This window comes from Cetorhinus maximus, chromosome 7, assembly GCF_964194155.1.
Source record: "Cetorhinus maximus chromosome 7, sCetMax3.hap1.1, whole genome shotgun sequence".
Classification (NCBI taxonomy): domain Eukaryota; kingdom Metazoa; phylum Chordata; class Chondrichthyes; order Lamniformes; family Cetorhinidae; genus Cetorhinus; species Cetorhinus maximus.
In genome coordinates this window covers 19,036,388-19,055,644 of record NC_135885.1, presented here as the reverse complement: position 1 = coordinate 19,055,644, position 19,257 = coordinate 19,036,388, and the positions used below count along the sequence as shown (strand labels likewise).

The 19,257-nt window shown below is 41.6% G+C and overlaps 1 protein-coding gene across 2 annotated transcripts in view; it reads right to left on the bottom strand.

Moving 5' to 3' along the window:
* oca2 (oculocutaneous albinism II) overlaps positions 1–19,257 on the bottom strand; it is a 573,569-nt gene that overhangs the window by 77,597 nt on the left and 476,715 nt on the right. For both annotated transcript variants that reach the window (XM_078544815.1, XM_078544816.1), the window contains one exon: positions 9,086–9,179. In XM_078544815.1, the coding sequence (XP_078400941.1) occupies positions 9,086–9,179 (94 nt within the window). The remainder of the gene's footprint in view (positions 1–9,085; positions 9,180–19,257) is intronic.

The following is a 19,257-nucleotide window of genomic DNA, read 5'->3' as shown; positions in this document are numbered from 1 at the left end:
TGCTTGGCACAGGCAATGATGTGTCGTGGAATATATAAATTAAGTCATAAGAATCATAATGTGTGTACCAAGTCACTTCAGGGCACAAAATGCTGCTTGTTAACCTGCCCCATCAAATGCTGCTCGACAATGACCAGCGCTCACACAATCATTCATCTCATCTTATGTAAAGAGGTAGGTTTCAGGGAAGAAGTATAGTCAGACAAAAATTGACACCCAACTGATGAAGAGATATTAGGATGCGTGACTAAAAGTCTGGTCAAACAGGTAGGTTTTAAGGGAAGGTCTTCAAGGAAGAGAGAGGCGGAAAGTTTTAAGAATTATACAGCTGAAGTCCGCCAATGGTGGGGGATACATGAGAGTTAGAGGTACACAAGGTTCTTGGAGGGTGGCACAACTGGAGGTGGGTTATAGATATAGGACAGGACAAGACCATGGAGACATTGAGCACAAGGATAAGAATTTTAAAATCAAGTTATTGGTGTATGGGGGTCAGTGTAGATCAGTGTGGGCATGTTTCCACAGGTCACATGCTCAAGTTGTAACTTACAATTGAAAGCATTGTCACACTTACATATTCCAAAGGCTTTAACTCATCAAAACATGATAACACAACAATACGCTTTATGCTACCTGGTCACTTACAAATGACCAGGATAGGCAGTTAGTTGGGCATGCAGTACTGTAACGTTTATGGTACAAGACAAACAACTCAGAGAAGTTCATACACCGCATAAGCAAGATGTAAAAATTCAACTTAATAAATATGGTAAATTGTGGGCTGGTCCCAGAAAAACTATGACGAAAGCTGCCAGATTGTTGCAAAAAACAGATTAGTCTGGAATGCCTTTCAGGGAAGGAAGCTTGCCATCATTGCCTGATTTTCCTTCCGTTTGATTTAATGTTCCTTTCGGGGCATCTGCTCCAAATCTCCGATATTAACTGCGCCTAGGCGGTCCGTGGACCGAGAAAAATCTCTCCATTTGTATCTTTAAAATGATAATCAAAAGATTTTGGCAAATAAGCTACTAAAGCAATGGGACAATAATATTTTAACAGGACACAAAAGCATCTGCCCCTTTAAGAGCCCGTCATGTGTGCAACTTGCTGTTTCATCCAATTCCAAGTGCCCAGTGTGACGCTACCCTACACTGATGTTAAGTTGCACGAATCAATATTCTGATTTAATCCTCATAAAAATTAATATGCATGAACACATTGGACCAGCCCAATAAGCCAGCCAGAATATTGCATGCAGCCTTAACCATGTGGTTATCCGATGAAAGGGATTCCCATTCGGTTTTTAGGCCCTCACAAGTTATCCCACACTGACATTTCACGTTGTCTCTTAAAAGCCAGCCTAAAATTCATCACTTGATAAATTCTGCATTTTTCAGTTATAATCTTTTTTCCTGAGCTGGTACAATTTGCTCAATGTGAATATATTTAACTTTCTCATTAAAGATAGAGGAGACCCTGCAGTGCGCATAAAAAGTTAATTAAAGGATATAATTAAACTTACGAGGCAAGTTTTTAATTTGAGATAGTGATCCAATTAAATCTCTTAGTGTGTATTTATTAAGACTACTGAAGCTTCACCTCAAACAGTGGGCAGGGACCAACAATGGAATTGTCATGAAGCTTCGCTACTCAGTTAATAATTAAGACAAAATCAATGTCAATCATACAGGATCGGACTAAGAGGAGGTTCTTGCAAATCAGCATAGAGATCGTGCAAAGCAAACAGTACGTTTTCAGGAACTGTACTATAGTGGTTAAGGTACCAAACTGGTAATCCACAAAACCTGAACTAATGATTTAAAGAGATGAGTTCAAATTCCACCACAGCAATAGGGGAATTTAAAAATTCAGTTAACTAAATAAATCTGGAATAAGCCAGTGTCAATAATTGTGATCTTGTAACTGCCATTGTCGTAAAAGCCCATCTTATTTGCTAATGTGCTTTAGGGGAGGCAATCTGCTGTCCTTATCTGGTCTGGCCTATATATGGCTTTCACCCACAGCAATGTAAGTTAACTCTGAAATGGCCTAGAAACCAGTCAATTGTCAAGGCAGTTCACCGCCACCTTCTCAGTGACAATTATGGATTAGTGCCAGCAATGCCCACATTGTGATGGAATCCATGGTTTCAAAGCTTATATTTTTTGAGACAGGCCCTAACTGAAAATGGAAACTGGGAAAAGGAAACTGACCTTTCAATTTCTACAGAAACTAAGACTGAAACTAAGGTCGGAAACCAAAACTTCTGGGAAGACAGAAGCTGGTTGAAAGCATAGAAATGGACACAGAGCCATCCAAGCTCATTTTATGATGATGATTCCAGCGGTGCAGTACAGGCAGTTTGAAGACAACGAAGGCTAGATCCAGAAGCTGAAATAAACAGTTGCTGCTGCTTTTGCTGTTATTTGAAGATAACTAATGGATCTACACCATCCAGCCTGTCATAAACAGTGTTGAGGAGGTTCTGCAGAAGTATGCCATTTTTGGTGAAGACCGTGCCAGAAGAACCCTGGTTGGTTGTGCACTGCTGTCAGCTGGAGATCGGACTGAATCCTAAAGGAATAGCTGAGATTCATCATGGAGAAGTCAGAGTTTTGAAGGACTTTTTGACTGAGCTTAATGACCTATATGCTGAATGGACTGCCGAGCCAATTCATAAGATCTGTTTTAGTTCTATCTGCCATGTAATATGTAAGTTGTACATCTTGTACATCCATTTTGGTAGCAAAAACAGGAAGGCTGATTATTATCCGAATGGCTATAAATTGAGAGAGGGGAATGTGCAATGAGACCTGGGTGTCCTTGTACACCAGTCGCTGAAGGTAAGCATGCAGGTGCAGCAGGCGGTAAAGAAGGCAAATGGTATGTTGGCATTCATAGCTAGAGGATTCGAGTACAGGAACAGGGATGTCTTGCTGCAATTGTACAGGGCCTTGGTGAGACCACACCTGGAATATTGTGTGCAGTTTTGGTCTCCTTATCTGAGGAAGGATGTACTTGCTATAGAGGGAGTGCAGCAAAGGTTTACCCAACTGATTCCTGGGATGGCGGGACTGACATATGAGAAGAGATTGAGTCGATTAGGATTATATTCGCTGGAGTTCAGAAGAATGAGGGGGGATCTCATAGAAACCTATAAAATTCTAACAGGACTAGACAGGATAGATGCAGGAAGGATGTTCCCGATGGTGGGGGAGTCCAGAACCAGGGGTTACAGTCTGAGGATACGGGGTATCCATTTAGGACTGAGATGAGGAGAAATTTCTTCACCCAGAGAGTGGTGAGCCTGTGGAATTTGTTACCAGAAAGTAGTTGAGACCAAAACATTGTATGTTTTCAAGAAGGAGTTAGATATAGCTCTTGGGGAGAAAGTGGGAGCAGGCTATTGAGTTGGATGATCAGCCACGATCATAATGAATGGTGGAGCAGGCTCGAAGGGCTGAATGGCCTACTCCTACTCCTAGTTTCTATGTTTCCATACTTTATAGTCAACCACATGGTCTGTTAATTCACATTTAACTTTTGTCAATTATGGGCTTGACAGTAGAGGAGGTTACCTAAGATAATATTTAGTGTTTGCTTTGTTTGACTCTTGTACCATAAAAATTATTCTGGAATCTTGTGGCTTCATTCCTTCAGTAAATAACTGGGATTTTGGATTTCTTTTTTTTTACAAAAAGTTATTGGTTTCTATTGCGTTTGTAACACTATGAATGAAAATAAATATTCTCTACCCCAAACGGCTGTGGATTTTCAGTCATGCGTACACTCAAGACTAAGATCAATAGATTTTTGGGAATCAACAGATATGGAGTAGTGTACAAAGTGAAGTTGATGTAGGAGTTCAACCATGATCTCACTGAATGCAGTATAATTGAGGGATCATATGACCTACTCCTAACTCTTACATCTTATGCAAGATGGCTAGGAAACCTAAATTTATCTTCTCCTAGTTCACTATACTCCTAATTTTTCTCCCTCCAAAATAGTTGGTCTTATTTAAATATGGCTTCATGAATGACAGCAGTTGACACTGATTCCATTCTTACTCGAAGACACCACGTCCATCCCCAATTCTGTCCTTTCCCAAAATCTTCATGCATGCACCTTACAACAGGAGTCACTGAATAGCAGTCATGTGTTTCCACCTCATTAGCCAAAAAATGATGAGGCTGGGGTCATGCCTCAATAGAAACGTTAACCATTTTGCTGTCTTAAAGCAGAGGCGGGGATGTCAAATTGACAGATTAATGTGCTCATTACTAATTTTGCAAACAACAAATTTCAACCGATTTGAGTATGATCTTAATCACATTTCTGCATCCTGTTTCTATCATGATTATTGCAAGGACCTTGTAATCCGAGTCGATTTGTACAATTCAAAATGAAGGGGCTGCAACATTAACAAGTGATCTACTCCTTTTTAAGCTATACTTTTGAATGTAGAGTATTCTATATATCTTTCAATCCTACCCGAATTTTAAAATGTCAGAAGGTCATAAATTCAAGTCCCAGTTGAGGATTTAAGCACATAATCTAGGTTGCTGCTTCTATGGCGTAATAAGGAAGTTCTAGTTTATTGAAGCTGCCGTTTTTAAAATGAGAAGTTTAACAGAAGCTCTGCCTGTCCATTCAGGCTGATGGCAAAAAGTCCATGCATTATTTGAAAAAGAGCAGCAGAGTCGTTCTGACCAACACTCATCTTCAACCAAAGCTTATATGCTATTTGTAAGAGCTTGCTGTGTGCAAATTGATTGCCATGTTTGCCTACGTAACTTCACTTCAAAAGTAATTAATTGGTTGTGAATTGCTTTAGGATGGCCTGAGGTTAAAAGGTATTGTCAAGTTCTTTTTTCATATCTGCCTATAGTATTGCAGCCATATATAACACCATTGTAGAGGTAGAAGCTCAGAGGTAATTAACAAAAGTATCATCCAGTGTCAGGGTACCAAATTAACATCACATTGGTCTTGCTAAATGCTTCCACAACAGATCTGAAATGGCTTGGCGTTGAGTACGTAGCACACATTGAGAGTTAATCAGCTATGGCTTTCGTGAAATGCTAATGATCTGCTGATAATAGAACCGCTCCCATTTGATAGTTTCACAGTTCACTGGAGAATATTAGTGGCTTTCTTTCAGGAAGTGTCCGATCTGGCTCATTATATGCTGATGTGACAACTTTTATACATCCAATATACTACTTGGAAGATTAAAAGATATAAAATATAGGTAATGAAACATTTTATGCTCAGCGTATTGAAACACAAGGACAGAGCTGTGAAAATAGAATCAGGATGCTCACTCCACTCCAAGTTCAGGCTTGATGAGCCGTGACTGCCTTCTGTGCTGCCAGTTAGGCACGCAAAAGAGCAATTTTCCTGCCCCACACAACACTCTCCCCACCGCCCCAACACTGAAGAAAGGCAAAATGTATGGCCTGAATATTCTCACTAAAGATTCCTCTCCCCGCTCCTCCCCTCAGCCACCAACAGACCTTAGTCCTAGCCAATTCTAATGCCAGCCTCAGGAACCTCTGCCTGTTGTTCTCCAGCAGTAGCCACAAAGATCTCAAGGTGTGGTGGGCCACTGTGACATATTTTGAGGGGTCCTCTTCACCTTGTTGGCAGGACCCAATTATACCAGTTTCTTGAGGCACCCTGATTCTAGGTGCAGGTTGACAGGAAAAAGAAGTAGGAGGTTAGGAATAACTTCTCTCACTTAATGAAGTTGTTTGTGGTACTGCAGGCTTATCTCAGGTTCACATCTCCGGGGAACCATTAGAAGTCTCTTACTCTTGGCTACTGTTACTTAAAATATTGAATTCCATTTCCACCTCAGTACACATGCTTTGGAGAGAAGGGTTTAATTTTGTCTTTGGCTGGGGAATGCAGCACATGTGCAGAGAATGCCAGAATCAAGAATTCCCAAGGCCTGATTTGCACTGATGTTAGACACAAACTAAAGTTTCTTGCCGCACAGCTCCTGCATTGGATGAAAAAATTATTCTGTCCATTATCAAGTAAATTCACAAATCCGCTACTTGCAGTGGGAGGCCATGATTTCAGAGGGCATAGGTCAAAGATATGTCCCCCACGAGGATTGTAAGATTGGTGAACTTACTCTTAGGTCATAAATCATTAGCAGGTATTTTTTGGAATGCATGTACATTGATGTTCTACATGCTGAGAAAAGCAATTCTTTTACCCATTACGTTGAACTACAACCTTAGGCTTCCTCTACCACATAGATAACAGCACTGGGGAAGGAGGAAAAGTCATTGCAGGAGATCTAGCTAGAAGAGCACACTACCTTTACTTTTATACCTGATTCTACAGCACAGAATCAGGCCATTCAGCCCATAGACCTATGCTCCACATAAGTCTCCTCTCCATCCTCTTCATCTAACCCATTATAGCATATACTTCCATTCCTTCCTCCCTAATATGGTTATTTAACTTCCCCTTAAATGTATCTATGCTATTTGCCTGAAGTAATCACTGTGATAGAGAGTTCCTCAACTTAACCACTTTGAATTAAGAAGTTTCTCCTGAATTTCCTATTCGACTTATTAGCAACTGCTTCGGACTTATGACTTCTTGTTTTGACCCATAAGTGGAATCATCGCCTCTATGTCTGCCCTATCAAACTCTTTCATTATCTTAAAGACTTCTATCGGGTCATTCCTCAGCTTTCACTTTTCTAGAGAAAAGAGCCCCATCCTGTTCAGGCTGTTCTGATAAGTGTATCCTCTCAGCTCTGGTATCATTCTTGTGAATCTTTATTGCACCTTTGTCAATGCTTCAATGTCCTTTTCTAATATGGAGGCCAGAACTCCACACAGTATTGTCTAACCAAGGCTCAATACAAGTTTTATGTAACAGGCTGGATTTTCCCAGGGTCAGGGAGACTCCGTGGACCTTTAAAAGTGGGTGCCAGGATCTAATTTCAGGATTTCTGACCCTGTTCCTGGTGTTTCCAATTTTTATCAGTGTCTTTTAAGGGTGCAGGCTGGTTCAGGGATAGGCATGTCCTAGTCCTCCTCAATTTTCATGGAGTCGAGACAGCTATTCAAAGAGTCATGGTTCCTTGCGCCTCAGAGGTGTCGTGAACCACAGGGCTGAATTTTTCACTGAGCGGGCAGGCCCACACCCGACCCGCTCGGCTATAAAATGACGCGCGATAATGTCGGGCAAGCGTCCCAACATCATCGCGCACTCGCGCAATATTTCGGTTGGCAGGGGCACATGGGAGTCAGCAGCACGCATGCCGACAATTAACAGGCCTATTAAGGTCATTAAGGTTTTAATTGAATGCAATTTTTCACTGCCCATCCAACCTTACGGATTTGGAGTTTTTATGAAGCCTCATCTACGGGCAGGATAAGGTTTCCAACAGTAATTAAATATAAAATAAAAATTTGGGATATCATTTATAACATGTCCCTGCTCATGTGACAGAGTCACATGAGGGGACATGTTTTTAACATTTGTAAATTCTTTATTTTTGATTTTGAAAATCCTCAGTTCCCTGATGCAGCTCTGTGCCTCAGGGAGCTTTCATTGCGTGCACCCACACACATGCGCAAACTTCTGCACTCGCCCTCCTCCCGCAACCCCCCCCCACCCCCAGCAGCGCAGCGCGCATTTCACGCTGGCGTGAAATCAACGTCTGGGCCCGATTGCGGGTGGCGAGCGGCTTCATGACCACTCCCAGGCCCACTCACCGCGCCCGCCCGATAATGTAAAAATCCGCTCCATAGTCTACATGAGAGGACGTTTTGAAAGGTACGTTCAAAAAGTCCTCCTCATGTCCCCCATGCCAAAGGATGCCCCCCATACCTACCTCCCCATGGCCCTTCATGCCTCCCCCCGCCAAGATAGTCCCCCTAACCAATCCCTATGGACTCTCATGTCCCCAGTGCTAAGATATGCCCCCAACGAACTCCCATGACATCTCATGCTCTCCATTCAAAGCTATGGAACTTCCAAACCCATTCACCCACCATACCCTGTATATAATGAACCTTATAGAAAGCACAATGAGAACAGAGTATAGAAACACCTGATTCTCAGGGAAAACATTGCTTGATTAACAGGCCTGCCTCTCTGATCTATGTTGTCAAATGCACAATGTTTAGTTACACGGATAAAGATATTTCAAGTGCTTACAATTTCAGATATTAATACTCAAAAGGGTCCAGATGATTGATACTTTTATTGAGCTGTGGTAAAAGAATATTTTTTAAGGAAGTGGAAAGTTATCAATGAATGAATGTTTGTGAAGCTTTTTTTACACATCCTCTTGTCACTATAGGGTTCATTGGTTCTATACAGCATAATGGGGGTGAATGGGTGCAGAAGTACCGTAGCTTGGCATGGGGGTGTGTGAAGGTCCATAAGGGTTGGTTGGAAGGCATGGCATGACATGGAGAGCAAGAGGAGTCATTGGGAGTGGGTGGGGTCATGAGGTGGCATGGGTAGGGCATGGAGAGTGTATGGGGGTTAGGGGTGAGGGCCTTTCTGTTTTTGTTACAACTGAAGTGAAGTTCCACAGCACTGAGGCAGGCCTTTTAAACAGCCCGCCTCTTCACCCAGCTGCCCCTGTGCTGCCGCCGAACTGTTTCCCGACTCCGCTGGCCCGATTGCAGCCCATACCCGCGGCCAGGAATGAAAGTCCAGTCCTTCCTAGCTCTTTCTCCTGAGGCAGGGGGGCTGAGCCGGTATTTTCTCAACTCCCACCACCCATTTGACAGATGAAAATCCAGTGCAACATCTCTGCTTTTCAATTCCAACCCTCTAGAAATGGACCCCAGTGCTTTGTTTGCTTTCATTTTTTGCCTAATTAACCTCCAATGCTGGATTTATTGACTTGAGAATGTGTAGCCCTAGATCCCTTTGCTCCTCTATCCTGTTTAGACTCTTATTACGTGCCCTCTTTATTCCTCCTACCAAAATACACTGCCTTTCGCTTATCTATATTGAATTTCAATTGCAATATACATGCTCGTTCTCAAAGTTAATGTCTTCTTGTGTTTGGACAAAGTTTACAAGCAAGTTTTACCTGAAAAAGTCCATGAAGGAGAAGCCATAGCCATGTTGTTCTGCTATTCCAGCACACACCACATTGGTAGAAGCTCCAATCAATGTTCCATTGCCTGGAAGGGTGAAGGGAAATTACCCAAAGTTTAGAATAAAAAGATAATGATACCAACGATGGTGAAAAGGTCACAAACAATCAGCAAACCCAAGAATCGTGTAGGAACCTAACTGAATTAGTTGGAGAATTGAAGGTAGATTAAAAACAAAAAGTAATTTGTACTTCTTATAAGATATGCAAGATTTGTAATTGATGGTTTGGATATTCATGGAAAAGCTTCATTAATTCAAACGTGAAACCAAAAGGTGATTAGGAAAAGTGCTTCTGCTGTAATGCCTAATCTCCCACAAACTGACTTGGACTAGTCGGCAGCTCTCTTCTGCCTCAGCCCTCAGACTGGGAAGAGGTGGGGGAGGCGATGGCATAGCGGTATTGTCACTGGGCTAATAATCCAGAGACTCAGGGTAATGCTCTGGGGGCCTGGGTTTGAACATGGCCACCATGGCCATTGAATTCAATAAAAATCTGGAATTAAAAGTCTAATGGTGACCATGAAGCCATTGTCAATCATTGTAAAAACCCATCTGGTTCACTAATTCCCTTTGGGGAAGAAAAGTAACTGCAGGCCACAGCAATATGGTTGGCTCTTAAATGCCCTCTGAACAAGGCCATTTAGGGATGGGCTAGCTAGTGATGCCCACACTCCATGAATGAGGGGAGCTCTGATCCAAGATTGGAGCACTTAATTGAGGCTGATTTCCCCTGACTTCACTAGACAGTTCTCCATGTCCAAGCCACTTCAACTGCCCCTGCCCGGCCAATCCCTGAACTTACCTGTGGGCCTTGGTAACTGGCTGAAATTAGTTAGGCCCCCAGGTAGGTGAGCAGCGCTGGAACATCTGATTCACTCCCACTGCTTACCTGAATTAGAACAACAAGGTGAATCTAAGTTTCTGAGCCTCTCCACTCTGTTGTGCTGCCACTGCATGCCATAAGAGTCGCTCCTGGTTTGGTGTCCTGTTGAATTTAGCACCCTGCTATCTTTGGAATTTGCATTAAAGCCTGGCCCTGTCTACCTTTTTTGGTAGAAGTAAACTTCTTCTGAACAAAATTCACACCAGCAAAAACAGACTAACTGTTCATTCAGTTCATTTGTGGCTCATGGGAGCTTGCTCTGTGCTCCTGCTGAATTTCACTGCATTAAAACAATGACGGCCTTTCGAAAGGATTTCTCCTGGCTGCAAATTAAGTTCTCTAGGATGTCCTGAGGACAGAAAATACACCATGCTGATGCAAATTTTTCAGTAACACCACTAATACTTGTTAGGTCGCTACATGCCTGATATATTAAGAAGAAAACTGCCACAGCTGGAAACCTGCAATAAAAACAAGAAATGCTACAAGTGCTCAGTCGGTCTATCGGCACCTAGAAAAAAGATGGCAGGTCACATCTGAAATGTTAAATTCCCTGGCACTGTGCGGGTGATAATGGCCTCAAAATAGGGTCGGTAGCTTTTCCACCCCCTTAGCTTTCCATCTCCATTTTAAAAAGGGTCTAGTGCTGGGTGTCCTTTTAAGACATTAGGCTCCTGTTAATATGGAAACAGGCACAAACCAAAATCTAACCATGCGCTGGCTTGGGTAATGCTGGTGGAGGGATAAGTATTGGCCAAGGCCCGGCAAACCTCCCCTGCTCTTCTCCATAAAGTGCCGCAGCATCTTATATATCAATCTGAGACAGACTGGCACATTCCAAGGTCCAGGACTACGTGCTGAGGGACGCACTAAAGCTTGAGGCAGCCGCCGCAAAGGCACAATGGGGAAAGGTCGCTGTCTAAGGCCTTTCTGCCATAGGGCACCGAGGGGCTGGAAACTGTTGAGAACCCCTCAGGCTGTACAGCTCACAATGAATGTATACATTGAATACTAGTTGTATTATAATTGTATTGAAGCACCTCAGAGTGCAACATGATGTATGTTGATAACTCCAATACCATTGTCCGATTGTCTGCATTGACCATATTGAAATGATTGTAATATTCATTGATTGTATTGATGCACCTCGTGATCCATGTGTAAAAGTTGAATCTGATTGTACTTTCGTGATGGTGATTTTGAAATGTTTTGTAATGTTTTTCCAGATATTTTATGAATAAAGTATATTTTTCAAAAAAAAAGCATCAATCTGAGAAGGCAGACAGGGCCTCAATTAATATGTCGTTTCCTAAAGACAGCACCTCCAACAGTGCAGCACTCTCTCAGTACTGTGCTGAAGTGGCAGCCTAGATTATGCTCAAGATACTGGTAGTTCAGTGAAGAAAATGGATTGCAAAGCTAGCCCTTGCATACTGTTGATAAATTGTTCATATATTTTGAAAACCATCGTGTAACATCACGCTTATTGGTGTCTAAGTTTACTAGTTATGGTATGAATGTTTATTGCATTGAGACCAAATTCCTCTCTCTGCTACTTTATCAGAGCAGTTAACCTGCTTATGTTAAAAAGCCTAATGCCTTCCTTTAAATAGAGAGGAAGAGGAAGTTGCTACAAGCAGCCATTTCTTATTTGCACAATAATATGACTTACAGTAATTTCCAGATGGAGACGCATAACAGTGCGATTTCAATTTTAAAATGGGTACTCAAGCACACATTCAACACATTTCGATTCATCTTGAGCCCCAGGTTTGTGCGTTTTTCAGCAACACTCATGAAATGAATGGTACATCTTCAGATGCAACTTCCTCTTATCCTATCCAATTAACAATAGATTTTCCACTGCTTAGTGAATTCAAACTGGGGCACTGATTTTCCAGTTCTGATTAACTTCTGTTATCAAGAGAGGCTTATGCACTCTGCTGTTCATGTAGCACTGTGTGCATTTCCTGTAAGACTTTGCACCTGCCTCATCAAGTAAACTCAATCAATGCTTGACTGCTTAAACAGGTGTCAGTCTGGTGTACTTTACGCCTGTGCAGCTGGGGAAAAAAGCAATCAGCAGCGATAACATCAGGTTTCCAATCAATAGAAGCTAACAGAGTTGAGGTGATTAGGCCAGAGTGTTATAACTAGTTTCTTCTTTCCTCCTGTCTGTCACACACATGGTGCCAATTTTCAGCCAGCCTACACGTCTCAACCTTATTTTATGGCCGAAAATAACTATGTAAAAATCTGTGATGGTACTCCGAGAATATGAAAATGGGAAAAGGCTTCACCTTGCTGCAACAAAATTTTAGTATTGTCAAAACGTTAAAGGATACAATTTTGGAAGGGTCAGTATTACCTGGTAAGAAATTGTGCAACAATCTGAAGGGATTTTTAAAAATGTAATGTATTTTTCTCACTAATTATATACTGTCGTTTCCTTCACTGTCGCTGGGTCAAAATCCTGGAACACTCTTCCTAACAGCACTGTGGGTGCACCTGCGCCACATAGACTGCAGTGGTTCAAGAAGGCAGCTCACCATTACCTTCTTAAGGGCAATTAGGGATGGGTAACAAATGTTGACCTAGCCAACAATGGCCACATCTCGTAAACGAATACATTTTTAAAAAAACTTATTAGTTTTTCTTTAAATCAAAGAGTGCTCAAACATGATTAATTATGAACTTGAATGAAATTTAAATAACTTTCTGCCATGGTCTGCTTAGAGTGCTATGTATTTCTGCTGCACATGTTATTTCTATATGTATTGCATGTCAAATGTCAACTCACTCTACCTGCAATTTGTGGTGATGTACCAGGTTGAACTTATGACTTTTGATTTTTTTTTGGCTCTTGAAATCCTTGGTGTTTTTCTGTATTTTATCAGCAGAAGTTCTATCAATCGGTCAACTTTTTGTACTGATTGGACTTTCTCAGTCTTTGTTATTATCTCACCTAGTCTTGCTTGCAACATCAGGAGACAGAACATCACGCACACAGATACTTAATCATCTTTGACATCGTGTGCTGTCAGTTCTGGGCTGGTAGATTCAAATCAGTGCATCCTCTATGTGGAGCTCTGTAACTTTTCTTGTACTGTACTGTCAATTTATATTTTTGCAATTTAAATACATGCACTACTATCTTGGTGGCATTTCATACATACAGTGATTCCTTCATACCTGTCTCCCTCACATAATTTTGTGCATAGAGATACTGGTGAAATTTGTTGCCTCCAATTACTACAACTGTCACTTCTTTCTCTAATTGGGCATATCTGCATTCAGTTGGCATAAATTTGGGTGCTGCATACACATGGGTTTCATCCTCATAGGATAATATCTTACCTAGAAGTGCCAAGCTGGCAGCAGCGCTCCTAATCCCCAATAGCTTGCTCATCTTCCAGTATTTCAATGCCAGGGTTTCAGTCACATTGTGGAACACACCACACTCATGAGGCCAGTGCTGTGCTATGTCTGTTTCAGGTTGCTTTTATAGTTATTTCTGTGCTATTTGACAACTTGATGAACTAAATTACCGTTAAAGATACTAGGTGTACATTGTTAACTTGTTTTCAATTGTTAGATTCCTTTCATCTTTTTTATCCATCCATTTTAAATTATTGTGCTGTGTGTCTTCTTTGACTGATGCTATGCAATTATCATGGTAGCTGCAATCCATGACCTGTTATTGACCAGCTAGCTCTGGCTCATTTTTTGTTTGATTGAATGAAGTGAAATCTTTGCTTCGCTCACACTGCTGTTTTGCTGTTTTCTGTTGCTCTTCAAGTGTTTTCTGTAAAACTAGACTTGTCTCAGTAATCTAGCTTGAAATTGTTCATCTATTATTCTGACTACAGTTGTGTCTTTAATGAGGTTGTCTAAGAGGATTCACAAGACTTTGCTTTTTTCCACAAATCTATTACATATTAATCAATGCCTTCTGCCTAAGCTTGAAGCCTTGTGTTAAAAATATGTCTTTCATAAGTAATCTCCTTCCGAGCTGTGACATATTCCTCAAACCCGTCCATTTATCTTTTCTTTTACTATACAAAAATGTATTGTGCATCTCTACCACTTCTGGACTGAGTACATGGTATTCTAATATCGTCAGCTGTCCCTTGATTCAACGATGATGTCCATTCAGGGTCTTGAGTTTCTGCCATGGGTCTTCATGTGACTGAACAGGCCGATTCTCAATCCACAGACCTTTAGGCACATGGGACAGGACATCCCACAAGCTACTGGGATCGGTGTCCAGGATTTGCTTCCCTTTCTCTCCTTCTCTGTCGCTGCTCTGCCTCATCATTAAGACATTTGGACTCAAAGCGTGATGCAGTTTGATGGACAAGTTGTCGCCATTTTGAAAGATTGGTAGCAAGCTCCTTCTAGTCGTTAATGTCAATGCTGACGCACTTCATGGAGACCTTCAGACTGTCTTTGGAGCATTTTCTTTGCTCCTCCCTAGAATGTTGGCCATTTGAGTGTTGAGGAAATAAGACCTTCAACAGGTGGAGGAGACAGTTTTTGGCCATCCGGACACAGTTTCCAGTCCATCAAAGTTGCTTTGGATGTCTGAGGAGCCAGCTTAAATAAGGACAGTAACGTTTGCCTGATAGTCCTCCCATTGAATCAGGAGGATGTGGCAGCAGCAGTGCTAACAGAATTTCTCTAGTGCTCTTATGTGTCATTGACACACAGTCCAGGTCTCACTGCAGTAAGGACTGGTGGCAACAACTGCTCTGAAGACTAGGACTTTAGTTGACTTGCAAAGGGCCTTTTTTTGTCAAACACTTGCTGCTGTGGTTTGTAGAAGGCTGAGCTTGCACAGCTGATCCAGTGTTGGTTCTCCTCGTCAATGGTGGCCTTTTGGTTGCCAACATATTACAGGGTCTGTGCTTCAACATGTATGGGAGGCGGAATATTTGGCTATTACTAAGTGTGGGTTTGTTTTGGCTACATATAAGGGCTGGCCTGAGTTTCTTGTATGTAGAATGAAGACATTGACAATGCTTGCAATTCTGGTGCAGAGTGAGCAACGACACTGCAGTTATCCGCAAACTGTATGTTTATGTGGTCAGTTTAGTTTTGCATGAAGTTAAAGAGTTTTCCATCTAATTTTATACTGACACCAGAGGGGTTTTGATCTTTGATGGGGTGAATAGGTAGATTGTAAATAGTATGGGGGCTATCATGCAGCCTTGCTTGACCCCAGTCTGCGTTTTGAAGGCATCTATTTCAGATCTCCCACTCATATCATCATGAAACAATTGAAGAATTGTGATGAAATCTATTGGACATCCAAATCTTTGGAGCACAATCCACAGAGCCTCGGGATTTTTTTTTAATCATTGGATGTGGGCGTCGCTGGTTAGGCCAGCATTTATTGCCCATCCCGTTGTTGCCCTTGTTCAGGGGGCATTTAAGAGTCAACCACATTGCTGTGGGTCTGGAGTCACATGTAAGTAGGAATGGCAGATTTCCCTAAAGGGCATTAGTGAACCCAGATCAGTTTATACGACAATGGTTTCATAGTCGCCATTAGACTTTTAAGTCCAGATTTTTTTCTATTGAATTCAAATTCCACCATCTGCTGTGGCGGGATTTGAACCCGGCTCCCCAGATTATTACCCTGGGTCTCTGGATTTGATAGCATGCCGCATTATAGCGGAGCACTTAGGAAATCTCAATGCAATCAGGGCAAAGTCTACATGGTTTTGTGAAAGGGAAATCATGTTTGACTAATTTATTGGAGCTTTTTCAGGAAGTAACAGGATTACTAGTCCAGCGGCAATACCACTATGTCATTGCCTTCCCTGGTCAAATGCCTGGGTCAGGTCGGTGAATCAATGAAAATTACTTAAAAATACTTAAGTTAGGCATAAGGCAGCAATGGAAGGGTTTTGTGATCAGGAAAGACTGAAGAGGCAATTGCAGAGGTAAATCCTTCAGAGGGTTTTGAAGGCAATAAAAGAGGCAGCAAGACAATGTCAGTTATGAAGATAATCCCAAAGTGTCGGGCTATAGTGGCTGTAGAATGTGTGCTCAATTTTCTGGAGTGGAGCTTGAATTCACAACCTTCTGGCAGGCAAAGGTACTGTGACCGAACCAAGGCTGAGTTCTACATTCCTATACTAGTTACTTTTAGGGAGACATTCATGTATTTATTTGAATGGAACATAGATATGCTAGGCATTTGTACATGAATGCTTTCAAATGAAAAAAATCAATTTGATAGCATGCCACATTACAGCGGAGCACTTAGGAAATCTCAAAGCAATCAGGGCAGAGTCAACATGGTTTTGTGAAAGGGAAATCATGTTTGACTAATTTATTGGAGCTTTTTCAGGAAGTAACAAGCAATATAGATAAAGGAGAACCTGTGGATGTGCTGTACCTAGATTTCCAGAACGCATTTGACAAGGTGCCACATAAAAGGTTACTATGCAAAATAAGAGCTCATGGTGTAGGGGGTAATGTATTAGCATGGATAGAGGATTGGTTAGCTAACAGGAAACAAAGAGTAGGCATAAAAGGATCATTTTCAGGTTGGCAAGATGTGACGAGTGGAGTACCACAGGGATCAGTGCTGGTGCCTCAACTATTTACAATTTGTATCAATGACTTGGATGAAGGTGCCAAATGTTTGGTTTCTAAATTTGCTAATGACACAAAGATAGGTAGGAAAGTAAATTGTGAAGAGGACATAACAATTCTGCAAAGAGACATAGATGGATTAAGTGAATGGGCAAAAATTTGGCAAATGGAGTATGATATGGGAAAATGTGGGCTTGTCCACTTTGCCAGGAAGAATAGAAAAGCAGCGTATTATTTAAATGGAGATTGCAGAACTCTGAGGTACATGAATCCCAAAAAGTTAGTACGCAGATACAGCAAGAGATTGGGAAGACAAATGGAATGTTGTTGTTTATTGCAAGGGGAATGGTATATAAAAGTAGGGATGTTTTACTACAGTTGTACAGAGTGTTGATGAGACCACATCTGGAATACTGTGTACAGTTTTGGTTACCTTATTGAAGGAAGGACATAAATGTGTTTGAAGCAGCTTAGAGAAGGTTCGCTCAACTGATACGTGGGTTGCAGGGTCATTTTATGAGGAAAGGTTGGGCAAGCTAGGCCCAGATCCATTGGAGTTTAGAAGAATGAAAGGTGATCTTATTGAAACATATAAGATCCTGGGGGGGTCTTGACAGGGTGGATGCTTCTGGGAGAGACTAGAGCTAGGTGACACAGTTTTAAAATAAGGGGTCTCCCGTTTAAGATGGAGATGAGAAGAATTTGTTTCTCTCAGAGGGTTGTGAATCTTTGGAACTCTCTTCCCCAAAGAGCAGGGGAAGCAGGGTCATTGAATATTTTTACAGCAGAAGTAGGTAGATTCTCGACTAACAAGGAAGAAAAGGTTCTCCGGGGTAAGAGGAATGTGGAATTGGGGCCACAATCAGATCAGCCATGATTGGGCAGGCACGAGGGGCCAAATGGCCTACTGCTCCTCCTAATGCTTATGTTCATATGAGCATTGACCCTTCAACAAGTTTGTTTAAAATATATATTTTTAAGAAATGCATTGACCAATTTTAAATTTTGCCTTTTCTACAGGAGGCAGAGAAAGGTGCAGGGGTAGACCATGCGGCCACTCAAGCCTTCTCTGTCATTCAATACAATCATGACTGATCTGATACCTCAATCCCACTTCCTGCCTGCTCCCCATATCCCTTGATTCCCTGAAAGACCAAAAATCATTGATCTCCATCTTGAATATACTTAACGATGGAGCATCTACAACCCCTTGGGGTGGACAATTCCAAAGGTTCACAACTTTTTGAGTGAAGAAACTTCTTTTCATCTCAGTCCTAAATGATTGACCCCTTTATCATGAGGTTGTGCCCAGGTGTTCTAGATTCCCCAGCCCGGGGAAACACTCAGTGTCTGCCCTGTCAAGCCCCTTCAGAATCTTGTATATCGCAACTACATCAAAGGCGCACCAAGTGTCAACTGCTCTCATCGTGCAATATAATTTTAAAAATCTAAATTATACATAAGTGTGTCAAACTCAAAGTTACACTATTAAGGAACAACATTAATGAATTGTACTTTTTATAATTTATCTATAACACTGACATTACCTATTAAGTGAAAATTTTAATACTTATCTGTATGAAAGAAGTATAAATAATGAATGATATTAGACTTGATTAACATGGCAAATTTATTTAATTATACCTAACTGTAATTCAAAACCCATGACTAGTCTGTAAGAAACATGCCAAAGATCACATTTGATCTGATGTTAGAAGTGCAGTGCACTCAAACACCTCATAGCCTAAAACAACCATGGGTTTTGGTGACGGATGGAGTTCTATTTACCATTTCAACCTCACGTTGTCCCATTGGTGGTGGTGGTGGTGGTGGGAGAGGGGATTGATTGTCATTTGCCACCTCTTAGGCCCCAAGTAAGGTTCAGAATGTGATCTGCATTGACTGAAGAAGCAGTCACTGTTCCTGGATTTTGGGGGTAGCTTTAGAGGGATGGAAAACAAATGGATCTGGGGTCCCCCTACCCACCCTCCTCCCCTCCCCTCCCAGTGTCAACCATAGCTCACTTGGTAGCACTCTCGTTTCTGAGTCACATGGTACAAGTCCAACGTCAGGACTTGAGCACAAAAAGTCCAAAACTGAGGGCATGCTGCACTGTTGGAGGTATCATCTTCTGTGCCTCTGAGGCCCCATCCACCTGCTCAGGTGGCTATAAAGGATCCCATGACAATATTTTGAAGAAAAATGGGGCAATTATCCCCAGGGTGCTGGCCAATATTTATCCCTCAATCAACAACACAAAAAGCAGATTATCTGACCATTATCACATTGCTGTTTGTGGGAGTTTGCTGTGCGCAAATTGGCGACTGTGTTTCTTACATTACAATAGTCACTACACTTCAAAAAGCAATCCATTGGCTGTAAAACACTTTGAGACATCAGGTGGTTACGAAAAGCGTTATCTAAATGCAAGTCTTTTTTGTTTTCAAATTGCAACTCCACTTGGCTGTCATTTTCTCCTCTTGCAAGATGGAATTTTCACCTCTCTGACTTTGATCTTAAACATGAGGAACTGATTATACATTCACGATTATACAAATACTTAATAAGTTTGTCTCAAATTCTCTTCCTGCCTGCCTTAACAGTTTTCTTTTTGA